Source organism: Solenopsis invicta, chromosome 6 (genome assembly GCF_016802725.1).
Source record: "Solenopsis invicta isolate M01_SB chromosome 6, UNIL_Sinv_3.0, whole genome shotgun sequence".
NCBI lineage: Eukaryota > Metazoa > Arthropoda > Insecta > Hymenoptera > Formicidae > Solenopsis > Solenopsis invicta.
In genome coordinates this window covers 15,729,981-15,752,238 of record NC_052669.1, presented here as the reverse complement: position 1 = coordinate 15,752,238, position 22,258 = coordinate 15,729,981, and the positions used below count along the sequence as shown (strand labels likewise).

General features: G+C 44.0%; 1 protein-coding gene across 1 annotated transcript in view; it reads left to right on the top strand.

The window, feature by feature from the left end:
* Positions 1 to 20,914, top strand: part of LOC105206553 (tyrosine-protein kinase receptor torso) — a 345,332-nt gene extending 324,418 nt beyond the window's left edge. Inside the window, exons 16-18 of the mRNA XM_039451357.1 lie at positions 20,121 to 20,335; positions 20,444 to 20,581; positions 20,676 to 20,914. Coding sequence (XP_039307291.1) covers positions 20,121 to 20,335; positions 20,444 to 20,581; positions 20,676 to 20,859 — 537 coding nt within the window. The 3' untranslated portion in view covers positions 20,860 to 20,914. The remainder of the gene's footprint in view (positions 1 to 20,120; positions 20,336 to 20,443; positions 20,582 to 20,675) is intronic.
* The last annotated feature ends 1,344 nt before the right edge of the window (positions 20,915 to 22,258 follow it).

Genomic DNA, 22,258 nt, shown 5'->3' with positions numbered 1-22,258 from the left:
TGGATGAAAAATAGTTATATTGAATAGCAAGCATATAGGAGAATTTTAACAACTGACGGGATTCTACCGAAAGCCTATGGTTTACCAAAGATACACAAGCAGAACAACCCCCTTAGAATAATTATATCGTCAATCAATAGTTCATTACATTTGTTAGCTTATCTTTTGCATTAAATTATTTACAATAGCATACCGGAAGCCCCTAGATTCATAAAAAAACAGCTACCATTTAGTCAACAAGCTCAATGGTTTTAAATTAAAATCGAATCATGTATGTACTAGCGTCTCTGGATGTCGTGTCTCTTTTCACTAATGTTCCAAAAGACTTAGCGGTGGATAGCGTCATAGCAAGATGGGATTTGACGAGACGTTTTCGTAAGCTAATATCGCAGGTATATTCGGTAAGATCTCAATTTATTGATTAATGTTGCGTTAAGTTTTTGATACAGTTTGCTATTTAAATATTTTGATGTTATAGGTTCAAACATTGTACTGAAAATAACTAGTAATTAAATAGTCAAAACGTTTACGTTATTTACATTCGTTTTTGGCACACAACAGCACGACTCCTAAGCTCTTCTTATTCTGATTTGAATTGTTATTCTATAAAAGCTTCAAACTTTTGTATTTATTTTCTAATTTTTTGAAATAATTGTGTTAAAAATACTCAACATAATATTCCATTTCTAAAAGACATACACAAAGTGTTAATTTAAAAAGTTAACCTAAATGTAACACATGATGTTATAAAAATAATAACATATCAGTAGTATATTAATTTTACATTGAAGTAGTAATCAAAACGTGGTAACGCAAGAAAATATAAACATATGTACACACAATTTCTTACTTTAAAGTTAAAACAAAAATAAGAATATCAAATAAGAATAATATATAATTTTTAATAGTTAAAAATATTTAAAATATTATTATACTTACAAATTTGTACTGATTTATACAGTTGTACTTGTTGATACACAGTATTGTAAATATTCGCGATACTCAAATTAGATTACGGACGACGATCTTAATAGTTCTCTGCCGCTTCTCGGTTTGCAGGCTTTATTTATTGACAAATATGTCGCTTAGTTTGACCAATCGTGAGATGCAGAATTGCAATTTCATGAATCAGTCGCAGTGCGAATCGGGAAGCAATAGGAAATTCGCTGACACTGATAGTCTGTCCAACTTCATGTTATTTTCAGATTATTTTCCACTTTGGAAATTTTTAAAGTGCGAGCAACGAAATGTTTTCATCATGTTTGATTACGGAAAAATACGAGCAAAACATGTTGCGCGAAGCATCGAGTGCACGTACCATATGCTTATAGAGAGGTTTTTAATTATTTTTCAAAAATGGAAATATCGCATTATAATTTTGTCATATACCATTGAATTTGTAATAAAATAAGTTTTAGTGTGCTTATAAAAAGAAACAAAAATTTTTAAAAAACAAGGTAAGTGGTAAGGGAAAATGTATAAAAAATTAAAAAATTTTTTTTAATTACTGTTATAAAGTATTTTTACCGTCATTTAACTTTAATTCAGAACATTTTTTTCTATCTCTTATAGTTTCGACGATATACGCTTTAAAGAAAAAAACCGATTTTCTTCAAAGGGATGTTTCACCCCCTAAAAGTGCAAAGGGGCATATATGAAAAAATCCGTGTCTTTGATTTTTATCTGTACTACAACATATTAAAAGCTCATTGAAATTTGAGACAAACACTGCCAAACGTTTCCTTGTGAGTATCGATGACGGTGTTGGAAAGCGCAAACCTAAGCGAAGGGCGCGCGCTATACGTGACGCCCCAGACAAATCTTTGGATAACAAGTTGCGGGAAACAATGAGCCAATTGCGCGAAATAACTGATTTATTCGGAAAATTGTTCCCGTGCAAATTATCTGCTCGCCGCGTGCCAAAAAGCCAAAATTTGCGCGCGCTTGATTTGACGGGTGACAGCTACTTGCAAGGGATAACTGGCATTGATTCTTCAACGACCCGCCAATTTGCAACGCCAACACGTACCGCTCGCTTCGGATAATCTATCTAAAATACAAGCGAATTTCGCATTACGGACGGCTGCCTGCCGTGCGGACAAACACCGCGATTACGCGGACGATGAACGACTGAACAGCCTTTTTATGATTAATCGCATTACAACGAAATTGACTGACGTGAGATATATACGAATATAAACAGTATTTACGTAGAAACGGAACTAGCTTACGAATAATGATCCGCAAACGACTGAGCGACTTATGATGCTCTTGATGCCAGTCGGGACGGGTCGCTCTAGGTGTTTTTTTTATAGTTGGAGAATGCGTTACCGCATTTTTGTGCCCTACGGGAACCAAGTATGAGGTATGTGGAGCTCCCGACTTACAGGGCTGGTGTACCCCAAACCCCAACTCTTTCCGAATGTCTGGGCTTGGGACGGATCACGAGATCGGGCTGAGCATGCACCGCAATCCGTCTTAATCTAAATAAATTTCCGCTCTATGAGCGGAGACTCCCCTCTGGAAGTTAGCAGCCAACCATAGAGTCGGTCGGCCGCCTTAACCAAGATACGGGTTTGTGACGCCTCGAGCTCCCCAGCCCTCCGCGTCCCGAATCCCCAGCCCCAGATGGGTCGACCGAGCAAATGCCTCGCTGCCGACATCACCGTACCTCCCTTCTGATGGAAGACAGGCCAGAAGCTCTCACGGCCACAAAACCCGGTCCCTTGCCAAACGGTGAGAGGACCCCGCAGAGCGGGCTTGTGCGATAGAATGCCACGTGCACCAGCTCCATGTCTCCTGGTCAGAGTGAGGGGAGGCCTACAAGTGCTAACACAGGTACCTACGGCGTCTATTCCACCCTTGCGCCTTCTCTCCGGGGCAGCGCCCGGATCATCCTCTCTCGCTCTTTTGACGGCCTCCTTCCGCGACATAACGAACCGTCGGCAAGGACACGGCGCTCGTGGCCCAGGCCAGCCATCCTTTTAAGGTGTGTTGCGTTGTGTCTCTCCTCAAGAGAGTAGTTTACTTTATGGAGGTCTCTTCAACCCTCTCATGCAGGTACTCCCCGAAGCAACCATGCCTAGAAAGCACCTGCCTCATATAGGAAAGGCCCCCACACTTTCTTCCATTTTTCTAAAGCGGGGTCCACGGCTTCGACCATCCTCAGTCCCACCTTTGCATGGGAGAAACGCTCTCTCTCCAGTGCTGGGGACCTTCCAATTAGCCCTCTCCCTCCTGGTTTCTATCATCTCCTCGGTTAACGACTCGTCCCCGCGGGCCCGCTTCTTCTTGTAATCATAAGTGTCTGCGAGAGAGCACGCCACGTAGGCCTACGGGGCCGAGCCAGCCAATAGGCACGCTGCTTTCAACGGGATGGTGTTGTACGTCCGCACTACCTTGATGGCCATTCTACGCTGTCCCCGATGTAAGAAACTTAGATTGCGCGTGGAGGCCACCAGGGACTTGTACCACACCTTCTTGCAAGGGCTACCCAGGTTGGGCATTATGCGGCTAAGGCTAAATCGTAGTGTTCACTTTGGCAGCCATCCATTCAAAGGAGTTGAAAGTTCAATATTGAGTCAAGAATCAGTCCCAGATATTTCATCTGAAACTTCACCTCGACCCGAACTTTATCCACCGTGATGTGAGCCCTTTTTGATCCCTTCTCCCTAGGCCCTCCGCGAGGCACAAGGCTTCCGTTTTATTGACGGCCACCTTGAGCCCCAGAAGCCTAATTCTCTTGAGGACAAAGTTCAAGCCGCTGTGCGTCTCGCCTCCCTTCAATTGTCACTGGAGATGACTACTAGGGTGTCGTCAGCGTAATAGCCTAACGACACCCTTGCAAAAAAAAGCTGCCGCAGGACCTATCCTACGTAGGTCATATCTAGAGGCGCGGTCGCGTCTCGCGCCAAGTCCACGCTTTAGTGAGACCGATCGACGGTGTTTTACGCAAGTCAGCGAGTTCAAGCATAACGAGATTATCAGATCTCAGTATACTACGTTCCACAGGACTGGCCCCAGGATTGACCCCTGCGGAAACTCCTTGTTTACAGCTCTCTGCATGCGCTTGGCATCCCGATCCCAGCAGGTGACCACAGGATCGCCTAGATAGGGCCCGATAGCCTCCTTGAGATAGCGAGGGATCCCCTTTCTCCAGAGACCTTCCTTAATCTTCTCCTAGGGCAGGGTGTTGAAAGCGTTGGAGATATCCAAGCTTGCAGCCAGCACCACCATGCTCCTGAAAACAACTCTATCCACCAAGGATCTCAACTGCCAGATCGCTCCGACGGTCGATCTGTCCGGCCTGAAGCCAAATTGACAACTCTATGTTGAGACCCACCGACGTTATGTGCGCCATGAGGCTTGATCGTTTATCAGACAGATAGGCCGGTGGACCAAAAGGTCCGGTGGCCCTCCTTTGGAATGAGGACCAGCCCGGCCTCCTTCCAGGAGGTGGGGAACCGCCCAAGTTAAAGATATTTATCGAATAGTGTCCTCAGGAAGCCTCTCAATACGGTCAGAGCAATCGCTCATGCTCTCCCGGGGTTGCTATCCGGACCAGGGGCGGTGTTTTTTTTCACTGTTCTCCTTACAGCCTTCTTCAGTTCCTTTTCCGAGACACGATAATCTTCGGCCCACCGGCCTCAGGGCAATTGGCTCTGGCTCTGATTACGTCCGAGTCCTCCGAGAACAGGGTAGCGACTACTCTCTGCAGGAACCCCTTGAGGTCGTTGGGGCGCCGTCGGTCAGAGTTTGTTTTGCATCAGGCGGTACAGCCGCCCCCACGGGTCTCCGTCCAGGATGCCGATGGGTTGCTCTGGGCCTCATCTGACGCTTCGTTTATATTGACCGGAAGAAAAAGAGCTTTACAAGAGGCATCTTATATGTAGACCGAGCGGTTTGCACTGTAACGATTCGCATGAGTCCGTAAGCCAGCGTGGCATTTGGTGATGCGACCGAGTTTCTATGAGTATGGAGGTGCCAGAGGATCGCGCAGAAGGACTAAACAACCTTTTCGGGCAAGGTTTTGAGCGACGTGCCATTTGGTGCGTTGTTATAAGTTATATAAATAATTATTTGACCACGTTGTCCAAAAAGCTTCGTTAAGCTTTTGCACAAATTGCTATCGAGAGAAACACAAATTCTTGAGATCAAGTAACGTAGAACTTGAAGTGGCAATAAGCGCACTGCCGACTAAAAAATGACCGGGCGTTAGCGAGGACTAATTGTCAAAATTATCGGAGCGTGGCGCGATTGGACGCAAATTGAGACACGCTTCAATTTGGTACAATAAGGTGGAGAATTCTTTAACTGTCAAAGTGTGTGCACCAATAACACGTTTGAGATGGTGTTTGACACTCCGTACCCCCGTTTCCCACAAGTCGCCAAAGTGCGGTGCGAAAGGGGGCATGAAGTGCCAGTGGACGCCGTCGCACGACAATCTATCGCGGAGGTTTGCATCCTGTTTAGCGGCTTTAAAGACGGCGGCTAGCTCGCAATCGGCTTTGCGGAAATTCTTTGCGTTGTCCAAATAAAGATCGGTAGGTTGGCCGCGTCAGGCGCAGAATCGCTCATATTCTGAAAGGCGTCAGTCGAACAATCGCTCACCAGTTCAAGATACACGGCGAACGGTCATGCATACAAAGGCGGCGATGTATGCCTTTCTCGCTTTGTATCTGCAGCCGGAGTGAGATCGTACATGAACGGGCTTGGCATAATCGAAACCGCAGTAGATAAATGCTCGCACGGCCCGTCGGACGCGCATTTCAGGGAGATCACCCATGAGCTCACTTGGGACAATAGCCTTCTCGCGGGTGCACGGTACAAATTGATATAGAACTGCTCGTACACTCTGCCGCGCGCGGAGGATCTACAAGTCTTCGCGTAATACGCGCAATGGCAACTGACTACTGCCGTAAAAAATGCGCAGGTGCGCATGCTGGATGATCAGCAAAAACACCGGATGTGCTCCCATGATTATCGGATGCTTGGCGCCGTACAAAAGTTCAGAATTGCAAAACCGCCCGCCGATCTGAATCAGTCCGTTTTTGTCTAGAAAGGGGTTAAAGGAGACTAACTTGCTTGTCGTTATAATCTTTGCGGCACGTTGTAAACGCGCTACGTCATCCGGAAACGGAAGCTACGCTGGATTGCGCAAAACTAAAAAACCCGAGCACATTCATACTTTGAGGCCGACAAGACACTTGATGGAAGTGAATTTGGGTTTTCATTTACTCGGGCGGTGAGGCGGTAGCAAAGCCTTGCTACGAAACACAAGATGTAAGCGGTTATTCGCGTTAATCGGGACCACGATGAGTACCGTTAGGCTAGATCCCAGTTGGGTGTGACTTTGAGCGCTTGAACAATGGTGCAATTTCAAGCTTTGAACGAAATTGTCTCTGCTCGAGACTGGAGATCTTTCGGCCACTATGCGGCAGAAAGTCACAACTACTCAGGGCCGTGCCACTACAATTGATGCGCCTTAAGCAGTTTAATTGCTTTGTATGCGGTGCCGTAAGTAACGGTGAGCAACCGATATTTGTTTACAAGCTCGGTGTTCGAGCGGTATTTGAACGGTAGCTAATAATACTTGAGCTTTATTGAAGATAGGCTCTGAGACTAAATGAGACGCGACCGATCCTACCGTCGAGTTTTCCGTTACGCTTGAATTTGCTTTGCTCTCAGTCGCGATGGACGCTAAAGGATCCACTAAAAGTCTACGTCGCGCTGATCTACGAGAATTTGGCGATACTTTTTGGCAATATTGGCAGTAATAAACCGATATTGTCACCATCAAAGAATGACTGCGCAAAGATCAAGTTGCAGCTTCGGAACGATCATGAGATGATCGTACAATGACGATCCATACGAGCTCGGATGCAACGCGTTGAACACAACGCGTAAACAAGATTAAGTTAATTGGATTGGTATTATGCAAATAATTATCCGCTAATTGAAGGCCTTGCAAATGCGAGTACGATTGGAGGTTTTGTAAACGCGGTGACACGTACTTTGTAAGTGAGCTTAGAATGAACGGTGCGATTGAGTATGACGAGCCTGCTCCGTCTTGCGTCGCTACTGTGATCATTACGGACGGGATCCGATAGCGCACGGTGAGATAGCCCACCAACCAATCATCTTGACTTATCTAACCCAACCAACAGAAAAACTCTAGGCATCGGCCGTTGTGAGTGCTGGTGGACTATCGGTCCCGTGCGCTATCGGGATCCGCCCGATCATTACGGCATGTTGCGCCGCTGATTCGGTGCCGCCGATTATGGTGATTGACACAACGACGCGCGTACGTGACACGCGCAGGCGTTGCGCAAGTGTCTCCATAATTAAATTAGTAACCGATTCGTGATCTAAAAGAGCATGGACGATTTCCTTTCGCCCTGATGCGTTGATTTGTATTTGAGTGGTAGCTAACAATACTTGAGTTTTATTGAAGATAGGCTCTGTGACTAAATGAGACGCGACCGATCTTACCGTCGAGTTTTCCGTTACGCTTGAATTTGCTTTGCTCTCGGTTGCGGCGGTCGCATGTCGAGTTTTGTGGAGAAGAGTATAATCACGCTATTGATATTGTCGACAATTATATTTGCTTATACACGCAGGCGTCGCGAGCACTAAGATAGACTTAAGACAACGGTGAAGTGTTGTTATTAAATTTTGCCGCTCGGATATGGATTTATTTAGAAACGCTGGGAACAAGGACAAGAATTATTTTTGTTTGCACGCGGGACAGACTGTTGCGACTGCGATCGCGGTGTGACTTTCACGGATGATCTGCTCAATTTCTATGTTTGAGATGACGAGACAGCAGAAATAGGCTCGTATTCGCGTGGCTAGAAAACTGTCTAGCTTCATGTATGCTGGATATTCTCGCGTATTCCCGATCTTAATTTCCCATGCCTCGCGAGTTGACTGGTCAAATTGTTGCACGATGAAGTAGACAAACAGATCATTCCAGTGATGAACTGAACAGCCTAAATTCTTTATTGCCTGTATCGTCATCGTCGCTTTATCAAACAACGCAGCGAGTTTGTTCACAAATTGCTGGACGCGCAGAAGAGTATGAAGCGCATGAATGTGTTCGTGGATTAAGCGGCGTTTATTGTTGTATTGTTTGATTAACAGATTCCACACGACTTAAAAATTTGCGTCAGTAATAGGAAGCGTTCTTAACGCGTTGCACACTTTATCCTGTAGACACAAGTACAGATGTATACGAGAGACATTGGAAAGATCGTGATTATCGTTGATTATAGCGCAGAATTGATCGCAAAATGTTTCTCATTCTGCAAATGTGCCCGAAAAGTTAGGTGAATTGAGCGCAAGAGCTTGCACGGTTTTTGCGGTACCGGATGGTGCGGTGTGACTCACAGTTGACCCAGGAATCTCAGAAGGAAGCTCAAACTCAGCAAGGACATCCGCCATGAAGTCTGCCGTGCAAAGATAGGTGTCCTCAAGCTTCTTAAAGCGATTATCGAAGAAGTACTGGTTCTTGCGTTGTAATTCGGTAGTGACCAAGTTGAGGAGTTTTGCGTCCAACTGTTTACATCGGGCGTAGTTGTCCTTGAGTGTCTGGAGACGATTACGCACGCTACCGTACGTCCAATTTGCTCGTCCGATCTTCTTCAGATTCCCCAGGGCTCGATCAATAGCATGCATTGCGACGGTCTGTTGCGATAGCAGCTCGTCCATAATGCCGCTGACCGGTGCATTCGTAAGCAAGTTCTTCCGACTGACGATCTAAACGCTTCTTACGACGAGCGTTTTTGAGTGCTGGTTGCAGACGGCAATTCTCCGCTCTGGTGATGACTCCGTTACGCGATCCAGTTCAAAGAACCAAATTTTATGTCTAAATTTTACTCAAGAATCACTGGATCGATCTCGCTCGAGATTTTGCATGCGGAGTAGAGAGCTAAACCGCTTGATGAAATCCGTTAGGATGGATTTTGAATTAACAATAAACTTTATTTGCCCTCAAACACTACAAGTTAATATTATGCACTTGTCGCTCTCCGAAATCGTGAACGACAATGGATAGAGTTTGTGCTATGCGTGGATTCGATACCTGGCCATACCGAAAAACAGGCGTACGCGGGTCGAGTTGTGATTCGTTAAAAAATCGATTTTTATTGCTTGGTTTCTCAAATACTTTCGAGTATTGATAACGGAGAGCGCGAACCTAAGCAAAGGGAGGGGCGCACGCCATACGTGACGTTCCGGACAAATTGGTTTCGGACAACAAATCGCGAGAAACGATGAGCCAATGACTGACTTATTGGGAAAATTGTTCCCGTGCAAATCACCTGCTTACCGCGTGTCAAGAGATCAAAATTCGCGCGCGCTTGGTTTGACGGGCGACAGATACTTGCAAGTGATGACGCCATCGGTTCCTCAATGAGCCGCCAATCAGAGACGCCGAAATAGTCGTTTATATACTTTCTTTAAAGGCTTATAATTTATTAATTTACGAGGTGTGTTCAAAAAATACTGGGAATTTTCGTTTTTTGAAAAAAATATTTATTTATTCGTCTACATTAATGTTGTCGCCTTCAAAATAGTCACCATTAGATATTATACACTTATGCCAGCGCTTCTTCCAATCCCCGAAACACTTCTCAAACTCGATTTTTGGGATAGCCTTTAGCATTTTCAGCGATGCGCTTTTAATGTCATCTATGCTTGTAAAACAACGGCCCTTTAAGGTTCTCTTTATTTTTGGAAATAGGAAAAAGTCACACGGAGCCATGTCTGGCGAATATGGAGACTGGGGCATCATTACAGTATTGTTTTTGGCCAAAAATTCACGAACAAGCAATGAAGTGTGAGCAGGTGCATTATCGTGGTGCAAAAGCCATGAATTGTTTTTCCATAAATTCGGAAGTTTTTTTCGGATCGCTTCACGTAAACGGCGTTGAACTTGTAGGTAGTACTCCTTATTGATCGTTTGACCTCGTGGCAAGAATTCATGATGCACTATGCCATTAAAATCGAAGAACACAGTGAGCATAACCTTCACGTTCGACCGCACTTGTCGAGCCTTTTTCGGTCTTGGCGAGCCAGAATGTCTCCACTGGGACGATTGAGCCTTAGTTTCGACGTCATATCCGTAAACCCATGTTTCGTCACCTGTTATAACACGTTTCAATAATTGTGCATCGTCGTTGACTTCATTTAATGACTCCTGAGCAACTTCCATTCGCCGCTGTTTTTGTTCAAAATTCAACAACTTTGGAACAAATTTTGCTGCCACGCGTTTCATACCCAAAACATTCGAAAAAATGTCATGGTATGAGCCAATTGATATGCCAACATCATCAGCGACTTCTCTGATTGTGATTCGGCGATTGTTCATAACCATTTCTTTCACTTTTTCGACGTTTTCATCGGTTCTTGATGTGCTGGGGCGTCCTTGGCGTTCGTCATCTTCAACGTCTTCACGGCCATCTTGGAAACGATTATACCACTCGTAAACTCTTGTTTTACTCATAACAGACTCACCATAGGCCTTTGTTAACATTTTACACACTTTGTTACACTTTATGTTATTTTTTACGCAAAATTTGATACAAATTCTTTGATCCATTTTTTTTCAGAAACGAAAATCGCCGAGCTCATAAAAACACGTGTAATCTTAGCGGCTGCCACAGACAAAGTAAACAATGAATACAGCTCAACATTTCAGCATACTTCAGGGGCATGTATACCAACATAAACAAAAAAAAATTTGACTGTCGGACTCTCCAAACCCGCGAAATTTAAAAATTCCCGTTACTTTTTGAACACACCTCGTATACCATTAACTTCTATTCTTATATCCAAATTATAGTAAATACGTTTAAGTTCCATCGCTAAAAGTTAGCAACCGATAATATAATTATACTTTATTGTACATCAATTTTTTTTATAAAAGTTGTCAATATTGCTAATTCAAAAAAAGAGTTCCTAATATGAGACACAAAGACTCTTTTTTATATGAGATGAATTTTATTGATTTGGACCTTATTAGGTTCAAATTAGTCTTCAGACTCAAAATCTAGTTGACTAATCAAATGGTTCTTTTAATACTTAAAAACTTTTGTACGTAACATTTTTCTTCAAAATCTATTTTCTTTGAGATATTTTAACGACTCAGTGTTAATGCTGAAGGCCATAACTTTCAAGCTTCATAATTCGAAAGTCTTTAATGAAAAACTTTATTATAGCCTTTTAGAAAGCTCTTGAAGTCAGAATATGCAATAACAAATGTGGGTTTTTGAGTATCTCATATAATGACTTCCACGCTTTGCGGTTTTACGATCAATAAATCTAATATTTATGATTAAGAAAATCATCACATCCCGTATTTTTCTATTAATATGACTTTACTTTATCACTGTTTGCAGAATTTATTATCCAATATTTGTTTCTTTCATAATAAACAAGGTTATTAAATACTCAATTTAATAAATCTTAACAACATCCAATTTTCAAAATTTTTTTCAACGGTTGCACGCGTGATCTAATAATGAATTTTCTACTAAATAGATTTTACCTCAAGAGTAATAAATTTACGATTGTACTAATCATATTCCGTTTATTAATATACCAGAAGCTTCGCTATCTTTTTTGGGGGGAAATGCATCATGGATACCTTGTCCAGGCGAGAAGATTTATGCCAGACTTTTATTAGCTAAAAACCCCATGGTAATTCTCCTGACTGGACGTGAAGGGCGCTCCGGGATCATATGCGTGTCACTAACGTATGCCCCCTCCCCCCCCCCGACCTCTTGTCAATCTTAGCTGCTTTCCCAGAGAGATCCGGACCTCAACCTAATTTGGAAACCGTTGCGGGACCACCACGTAACGGTCTCCCCCACTCGTGAGTCGCATGCAATGGGGCTGGACGTCACCCACCCCCTGCGACCCAATAGTCTCAGCGGAAAGTGCTCTCATAGCGCCTTTCCGATGCCCGAAGGCTTCGGGGGCCAGGCATAGCCCTTTGCCCCTTCTTTTCTTCTTTTTGGGAGAGGCGTCAACCGCCGCCTCCCCCCCTCTCTCTCTCTCTCTCTGCGGCCTTTTTTGTAAGATTACCTCTTCGCAGAAAGAGACCGTCGCGTCCCACCGCATCTGCCCCAAAGAACGCAGATCATGCTCCTCAGGGAGAACTCCTCGTCTATATTTAGAGCTTCCGTCAAGACCTGGCAAGCACCTTTGAGTATATAGACATGGAGGAGAAATGATAGCACTAAAAGTGTGTCTAAGATCCATGCAAGAGAGAAAGGTGTACAACCTGGACGGGATCCGATAACGCACGGTGCGATGGCCCACCAACCAATCATCTTGACTTATCTAACCCAACCAACGGAAAAACTCTAGGCATCGGCCACTGTGAGTGGTGGTGGGCTATCAGTTCAGTGCGCTATCGGGATCCGCCCGTACAACCTATGTGCAGCCTCTTTGTGCAAACGTCGTTTATACAAAACTTAACCTACATTTTACAATATCTTACGTTTAACGTAATAGATACAAATAATATACTTATATTTACTTACGCATAATAAAAAATCGATTTCTTGCGATTGCCGCATAAAACACAATACATATCTATCGAAGTGTCGAACGAATTTCACTGCGTTTGCACTTGTGGTGCAAACGCAATGAAATCTACACATGCGCAGAGAGGACAAATATGGTTTGTATATCTTTCTCTCTTGCACAAAAAGAACACACTTACGGCCTATGGGAAACAATGCAATTCCTTCTCCATGTCTATACTCAAGGCAGGACATTTTAGGAGGGTGTGGTCCGCCGTGACGTTCGGGAATCCGCATTGTTAGCACACCTTTGTAGGCTCTTCTCTAATTCTGTGCAAATACTCACCAAAGCACCCGTGCATGGCACCAACCTAAACTTTATAGTCCCAAAATGTCGCCTCTTTGTCCACGTCTCCAAAACCGGACGGATAGCTTCGACGACTCAAACACCCGTCCTCGGCAAAGACAGGCACTTTTTCCAGACCTCGATTTGGTGGAAGTGGAACCGCCGCACTTCCTCGTCTCTATGTGTCCAGGTTATCGCCCCGGCGGGATCCTTGCGGCGGGCAACTTTCTCATCGTACGCTTGCACGTACATGCACGACGCGAGATTTCACGGCAATGATCACGGTTATTGTCTCACCAAAAATGGTACTGTACCCTCGTGCAATCCGGATGGCTAATCCCCGCTCAGGAGTTTCTGTATGCAACAATTGGGCACCATTTTGGGATGCCACACGGGGATTCCGTACATGGCTATGGATTAAACCACCCCCAGGTACAGGCGGCTAATCCCTCCTCCTGTTCTCCCGCGATTGGGCATAAGCCTCCCCAAGCTGGAGGCTACCATCCGCAATCGAAGAACTAGTTGACGGAAGTGTGACTCGAAGCTCCAGCGGCTGTCGAGCACGAAATCCAGATATCTCACCCGGGTCCCGACTTCGACTCTCTCCACGGTTAGCTGAGCTCCGCGAGGCGGCCCCCTCACCCGAGTACTAGGGTGATCAAACGACCTCGGACTTTTGGAGAGCCACCTCTAGGCCCAGCGCTCTAATTCTGCCCACGAGGTGTGCTAAATCCACCTCTGCTAGGCGCATGATGCTCCTTCATTCCCTCTCCCAGGCCAGGAGCAGCGTGTCATCCGCGTAGCACACCACTTCCAGTCCACCAAGAAAGGCACCGTGGAAAACCCAATCATAACCCCTTGCGGGACACTACGATGGATCTCTCCAATGTGGGCCATTCCGTATCACCCGGGGTAGTTTATACCCCCTGCCCTGAGATAATCCTCGATGACCGCCTACATATATGTCGGCACTCAATAAAACCGGAGCGCCTGACGTATACACTCCCACGATAGTGTTAAAGGCATTAGTGATGTCTAAGGACATCGCCAGTACCAACCTTCCGCGAGAGACAACCTCGGTCGCGAGAGCCCGCACTCACCGAATAGTATTGACGGTGGATTGACTCTTTTTTTTTACATAAGAAAATTCTTTATGGATACCCTCTTTTCTCGGCAAACAGGAGAAGGTTATGTCGGACTCCTACCGACTAAAACCTCATGGTAGTTTTTTGGACAAGGGGGCACCCTGGGATTGCAAGCATTTCAACCAACGGGCGCCTCTCTCGTTGGTCCCCCACCGCTCCCCAAAGAAGAGGAGCAGTAAAAACCCCTGCCTAATTTAGAGGCCGTTGCGGGACCATCACGCAACGGTGTCCCCACCCGCGTCCGCCCCCTTCAACTCATCGGCCCCAACGAAAAACGCTGTCATGGTTCCTCCTTGCCAAGGCTGGAGGGTTACAAAGCTCGAGTTACGCCCGAGTTTTTTTCCCTCTTTTCCTTCTCCTTATGGGAGCCGTATTCGGCGCCCGCTCCCTCTCTTTCTCGGCATTCTCCTTCTGCGAGAGTGCCTTACAAAGATCTCACTTCCTCGCAGACGGAAGACGACGCCTTCCACTTTTTTGTCCCAGAAAGCATGACCCGAACCATACGCTTTAGGAACAAGTCCTCCCCGTTCTCACTCAAACCTAGGGCGTCCGTTAGGACCCGATGGGTACCCTCCCAAGCCACTCCATGAGTGCGGTCCGCCGAGTCCATCGGGGCGCCACAGTGGTGGGTTCCCTCTTTATTTGGTGCAGATATTCACCGAAGCACCCATGCCCAGTGAGTACCTGCATCAGTCTAAAAGTGAGGGGACCAAAACGCCGCCTCTCTGTCCTATTTCCGCAGGACGAATGGTTTCGACGACGCGCACGCCTGATCTCGTACTCGTTGAGGACAGGCGCTCTTTCCAAACCTCAATCTGGCGCCGCCGGAGGTGGAGTTGTCGCACCTCTTCATCTCTATGCGTCCAGGCCATTGCCACAGCGGGATTCCTGCGGCGAGCAATCTCTCTTTTCATACGCTTACGCGTAGATGCCCGCCGCGAGATTCCACGGTAATGACTCGGCCACGACGATCGCCGCCTTCCAGCAGTTGGTTCTGCATCCCCGCGCGGCCCGAATGGCCAAATCTTGCTGCATTCCCTTCAGGACTATCTGATTGTGACGCCTAGCCATTAGCTTTGGGTACCACACGGGGGCTCCATACATTGCTATGGACTTCAACCCCCAAGTATAAGCGGCAAGCGCCTCCTTCTGGTCCCCCGAGATTGGACATCAGCCTCACCAAACTATAGGCCACCGCCCGCAAACGGAAAACTAGATGTCGGAAGCGCTGCTCAAAACCAGCTGTCGAGCATGAGGCCCAGATACCTCATCTGGGTCCCGATCTTGACCCTGACCACCTCAACGACCAACTGGACCCAACGAGGTGATCTCTTCACTCGATGCCTAGCAAACTAGACGGCCTTGGTCTTTTGGAAAGCCACCATGCCCGGCGCTTTGATGTGGCCCACGAGGTACGCCACACCCATTTTTGCAAGGCAGACAGTGCTCTCCTACTTCCTCTCCCAGACCAGGAGCAGCGTATCATCCACGTAAAACATTACTCTTAGCCCGCGAAGGAGGACAATCCGGAGGACCCAGTTGTAGCCGAGGTTCCACAGAAGCAATTCCAAAATCGACTTTTGCTGAAAACCACGGTGGATCTCTCCTCTGAGGGTCTCCCTGTGTCGCCCCGGGTACGTTATAGCCCTGTCCCGGAGATAGTCTCCAAGGATCGTCTGCATATACGCCGGCACTCAGTGGAACCAAAGTGCTTAGCATATACACTCTCGCGGTAAGGTGTTAAAGACGTTAGCAATATCCAGGAACACCGCCAACACTATCTCTCCGCGGGAGACAGCTTCGGCAGCGAAGGTCCGCACGCGTTAAATCAGGTTGACGGTGGATCGAACTTTACGAAACCCAAACTGGCAATCGGCCAGATCGGGGTTCACCCGAGACAAGTGCTCTTGGAGGCGGCCAGAATTTTTTCCAGTCATTTGCCGTCCTCGTCGAGCAGGTATATGGGGCGATACGCGGAGAAAGACCCAGGGGGTTTGCCCTCCTATAGTAGAAACACCATACGCACTTTCTTCCATGCGGCGGGGAATCGTCCGGCCCGCAGACATCTGTTAAACAGATTCCGCAGGCCCTCAGCCAAGCTCCCTGACGCCAACGCCAGGGCTCTGATAGAGACGTCGTTTGGCCCCGGAGCGGTTTTCTTTGCCCTGAGCTTCCTGGCAATCTCCATCACCTCGTCCCTTGAAATTAGGTGCTCCTTCCCCAACGACTCGTCTACTGAGGGCGGAGGAACATTGAGATGAGACACCACACCTACTCCTCTAGAGAATAGTGTGGGGACCAAGGAATTACTGGTCGAGACTTTCGGTCATGGGAGCTCCCCCTGCACTAAATTTATTCCTGACAAAGGTGTAAAGGCGCTCCCAATCCAGAGTCTCGACCAGCTTCTGCCATGCCCTAGCCTTGGCGTCACCAATGGCGCGCTGAAGAAGCTTCTCCCTCTCTCTGGAGGGAGCGGCCCACCACTCCCTTAACGCTGCCGTTGTATCCTCATCGCGGACACGCCTTCTGGGATAGTGGGTGCACTGGCGGCGCGCCCGGTTGCACACCGTCCGGAGTCGCACAATCTCAAAAGTCCATCAGTACACTCCACGACAACGGGGGCCAACCCGGACTTGAGGCATCGTCACGTCGCATATCTCCAACATGGCACCCCGGAGCCGAGCCGCCCTCTCGTCGACGTCCACGATAAACCTGAACAACTCTCCTGTCCAAGCCTTCACTACAGTGGCCGTCACCAATAAGTCGGCGTCCATCTTTTGGACCGTCCAGCAGCACGATTCCCTGCCTTTTCGCTATTGCGTGCGCTGTTGCGGCACGCGACCGATGGAGGGATCGGAGACATTAAACCTTATGTATTGATGATAGACGAAATCCGATAGCGCACGGTGCAATAGCCCACCAACCAACCATCTTATCTAACCCAACCGCCGAAAAAATTCTAGGCATCGGCCGCTGTGAATGGTGATGCGTTATCGGTCCCGTGTGTTATCGGGATCCGCCCATTGGTGATCTGACAATGTCTCCTCCCCTTTCATCACTCGTCAGCTGAACATCATGCGCGAGGCACGGGGGCATCCAAAGGTCAAGTTGACTATGAATCTTCTATTGTACCTCACGCATATGTCCACCGCGCTCTGATTAAGGACGCAAAGTCCGAGTTTGAGGGCCCACTCTCCCAGGACTCTGCCGTTCATCGCCCATCGATCCCAACTCTGCTGATTTGGCGTTGAAATCTCCGGCAACAACAACCAGCCTTCCTCGAGACCGTTCTACGACGGCCCCAACCTCCTTAAGCAACTCTCGAACTCCGCAAGGCCACAGTTGGGGAAGAGAAGTACATTTTTACCATCGTGGTCCACCTCATCGGACAGCCACAAAGCTCTCCCCACTCTTCATCAGTGTCATCGGGAGGGTCCGTGGGTCGCTGGCCCCAATTACTGCCACCAAGCCATCTCTGAACCAATTTTGCTTCTGCTGGACCAGATACGGCTTGGCGACCACTACCAAATCTATGGACCTCTCCGCGGGGTGCTGGCACATAAATCTTGTGCCCTCGCGGAATGGTTTACATTTCCCTGAAGGTTTCTACAAAAACCGGTGGCCATTATTGACTGGTCTCCATAGCCTCCTTCAGGGCATCATCCGTCCGGGGATTGAATCCCCCTTGGGAGCCGCTGGCCGATTCCGCGGTCTCACCGATGCCGGCCGCCTCCACATGTTTGTCGACAGCCTCCCGCACTCCCTGCGTGGCAGCTGCCCCGGGAGCCTGCACCTTTTTTTCTTCTCTTGCCGCGCGTGGGAGTCCTTGCACGCCGCGCACTATGCGATGATCAGAAAGCCTCTCAAGTTCCTCACACACGGGAGGCTTCTCGCATCTACTCGCGAAATGTCCCTCGCGACCGCAACGGTAGCAAACATCATTGTGGTCTACCTCAGCTGTACATTTTTGCCTCAGATGCCCCATTTCTAGACACTTGAAGCACTGGAAAAGGAGAGGCTCCAGTGTCTGCACCTTCGCCACGCCCCACCGCACGCTCACTCGACCGACCTTTGCGGCTTTGAAGGCCACCACGCGAGGGGAGAGCACCCACGCCCCCGCAGCCCGCCGGGTCTAAACTTCAATTCTCCCACTTGGATTTTGCCAGGTGGCAGTTTCCCACTTTAGCCACTACCGAGGCAACGCCGAGCCGGTCATCGTTGCCCAGGATTTCCCCCTTTCTGGGTGACGCCCTTTTGGGCCGGATCCTTTCTCGTCCGCTCCACTGTCGTAAAGCCTTTGGTGGCATTGAAGGAGGAGGAGGAGAAAGGCTTTTTCTTTCCTTCATTCTTCCTTCCCTCGCGGCTTGCCCCCATCTTAACGATCGCCCGATTTAATTGAACAATTCCGGCAAATGGCGACGAACCTGAGTTAAAACTGCAGTTGAAAACGCTAATAGTCTACACTTAAGCGTTTATCGTTTAACAACAATGCGTGCTCTGTGTCTCAAGTAAAAATGTATACTGACTAAAATTAGTCGCTCAAATTATAACATCTTACTTTAACGCTCACGGAATGTCAAGCGGTTAATAAATAAATACATGCGAATAAACGGAGAAATAGTGGAAGAATAAAGAAGTCGTTAACTAAAAATGTAAATAAATAGAAATAAGATTAACGGCAAGTCAACTATTACAATTAAAATGTTACAAATTTAATAAAATTATAGATAAGTAAAAAGAAATAAAAATATTTAACGACAAATCAACTGTTAAAAATTTAAATAAGTCACAAAACATTATGAAAAATAAAAATATAAATAAATAAATAAAGTAAAAATAATTTAGCGACGAGTCAAATAATACAATTAAAATCAGTCTCCAATTGTATATTGTTTTGAAGTATATTATAATTTATTCAATAACGAGAGATACGCATGATGTAGGTATTCAATATCTATTTGTAAATTACTGTGGTGACTGTTATTTTGTAATTGAATATGTAACATTTCGGATATCAACCCCCTGCCTAAGAAACGTACATTGTCTAAGATTTTAATCTTCTCGAAATTATGATTACAATGACAAATAAAATTAATTTCCTATGGACCAAAATTTATCCAAACTTCATTAGGCTTTATTAGTCTTAATCAGCTCAAACGGGTAAGTCATAAAAATATAGTCTTAATAAGATAATTATTTGCTATTTAAAACGAAACATACGATAGTTATACAGAGAAGTGTTATTTTCTGCGACACTGCCACGGGTAAAGATGCTACTATGGATTTGACAAACCGTTGGTGACTCGACTACTTCCTGTTTGTGGTGACTAATGACGGCTAGAGTGCTTTATATTTTTTTATACGCGCCGCTGAAGATAACTCCAAAGCGAGTCGAAACATTCATTTTTTTGTAATTCTTTAAATAATGAATAAATAACTAGTATAATAATAATATCTGTGATTGCGCACTTTTATTCGCGCTGACTCTCAGTAGTCTATTTTTAATTACTAAATGTTTTAAATTTCGAGAGTCTTGAAATAATTAATGTTGTTCAATAATATTATTTGAAATTCAAAATTTTTAAGTTAGATTAAAGTTAACAAATTAATATGTAATATACTTATTAAAATTACATAGTATTAAATTACATAGAAAGTATACACCTATAAAAATTTCTACCTGTAATATTGAAATTCAACTTTTATAAAACATTAATGATCAATGAATTATCTAAATGTTTAAATAGACTGTAAAGAAATAATTTTAACTATTGCTCTTAGAATTCAACATGAATTATACAAGATATCATAATATTTCACTACTCCAGATTCTACAACCGCCGTCCTTCCTCTAATATTATAAGTAATAAATATTTCATCTGAGTCTAGAATCAATTGAGTAACACGTTAATGAATGTAATGATTTTTAATTTAAACTGATCATTAATAATAGTTGTATAAAATGTAAATGGAAGGCTAATACTACTTTCTCCTCATCATATTTAATTATTAAGTTTGTATTTTGAAATAATGTGTTATCTGTTTTCTTGAGTCCATTGACTTATCATATAAATAAAAAATATTAAATATTATGTTTAGGAATTTTTGTCTTCTAATCGGATAGTACATCGTGATTTGGCTGCTCGTAATGTATTGGTCCAACCAGACAAAATAGTGAAAATTTCAGATTTTGGTCTCAGCCGAGATATTTATCAAGAAAATGTTTATCGAAAAAAAGGAAATGGTAAATTGCCTTTAAAATGGATGGCAATCGAGGCTTTGACGCATCAAATATATACTACTTATAGTGACGTGTAAGTATTTCACTTCAAATTATTATTGAGTAGAATATCTATACAGTCTGTTCAAATAATTAAAAATTGTGCTAACTATTTGATTGTTCATAATAAAATTTTGAATAGATGGGCTTTTGGTATCTTATTATGGGAAATAGTCACTTTAGGTGCTACGCCTTATCCTAGTACTCCTACAAATAGAATTTTACAATTTCTTAAATCTGGATATCGAATGGAAAGACCACCAAATTGTAGTCGAGAATTGTATGTATATTATAACATGATATTTCTCTAGCATATTTGTATTTTTTATAAATATAATTTCCAACTTTATATTTTGTTTTTTTCTTTTTTTCAGATACAGCATAATGTATTCATGTTGGAACATAAGACCACAAAGTAGACCTACCTTCACCGAATTAAAACTCAGCTTGGATAAATTGCTTAGTAATTACTCAGAAAATAAATATTTGAGTCTCTGCGATGTTCTACATGAAACAATCGATGAAAATAACGAATCAGAATCGATTAATGAACATTAAATGTATAGCATAAATATCAGCTAGCTTAAAATCAAATTAAATTTTATCATACGTACTCAAATTTTTATTTCTTTATGCGCAAAAAAACATTTATTAATTATATAGTACATATACTAATTTGTAGTATACAATTTTCTTTCTCGCAGGTGTATGTGCGTACGTGTGGGAGACGGGGGTGAGTGAGTGAAAGAGAGAGAGAGAGAGAGAGAGAGAGAGAAAGAGAGAGAGAGAGATTTATATTCGTAATCTTTAAAAAATTCAATGAAAAATATATTAACAATAGAGAAGGTAAATAACAAAGACCATGAAATGAGTAAAATTAAACGGTGAAATTAAATCGATATATCGAACATTCCATATTAAATAAACCACCTCTTTTTTTTAAGAATTGACACTTTTTATTTTGATCAAACACGACTTAAAATGTTTCTTAACATTTCTACTTCATAACCCTCAGGTTATAAGTTGTTATCTCTAACAGTTTGAAAATGATACTATAATATTTCTGAAAATTTGAGGCATGTATTTGGTTGTCATACACGTTTTAACTAATATTATTAAAATAAATGATGTTTAGCGTTGAAAAAATATCAAAATACTAATAATTCCAAATGTAAGTTTGTCAAAATTCATCAAAATTCAAAAATTCAATATGGCAGAAAAATTGAAAGGTTTTAAAAATCGCTTCAAAAATCAAATTGCTTAAAAATCAATATTGGAGGGTTTCTTGTGTCGTTAATTGCAAATTCATTATCAGATTTCCAAAATTAAAAATGGCGGAAGAAAAATTAAAATTTTTGAAATTTTGCTGCATATTACTGTCTCTTTTTGATGAAGTTGTCGTGTGTTTCTTTATTTTATTTTTATTCTGCATTAAAACTTCAAGGCTAGTTTTTTTAATTCACAACCAGAGAAAAGACTAAACACGACCATTCCAGTGTTTTACCTGCAACCGGTGAAACTCTCCGTACACTATCGCCAATACATCCATTTTTGAAATTGATACTCTACATAGCACACATTTGTGTACTTCCACTACATGATTTTAGCACAGACTAGAACCATTTTTATCGGCAGTGTTGTAAAATAAATGTTCATAAAATTTTATTGAAAAAAGATATTTACTAATTTGTAACAAAATTAAAAAATTTCAATTTTTTATCCGCCATACTCGATGAGTCATTTTCTCAACGCTAAACATTATTTATTTTAAAAATATCAGCTAAAACTTATATGAGAATCAAGTTCATGCCTCAAATCTTCAGAAATATTATAGGCGCCATTTTTGAATTGATAAGATTATAAATTGTAAATTGAAGGCTATAATGTAAAGACGTCAAGAAAGATTTTAATCTTTAAACACACCAATTCTGTAAAATACGGAAACACATTTTCGGGT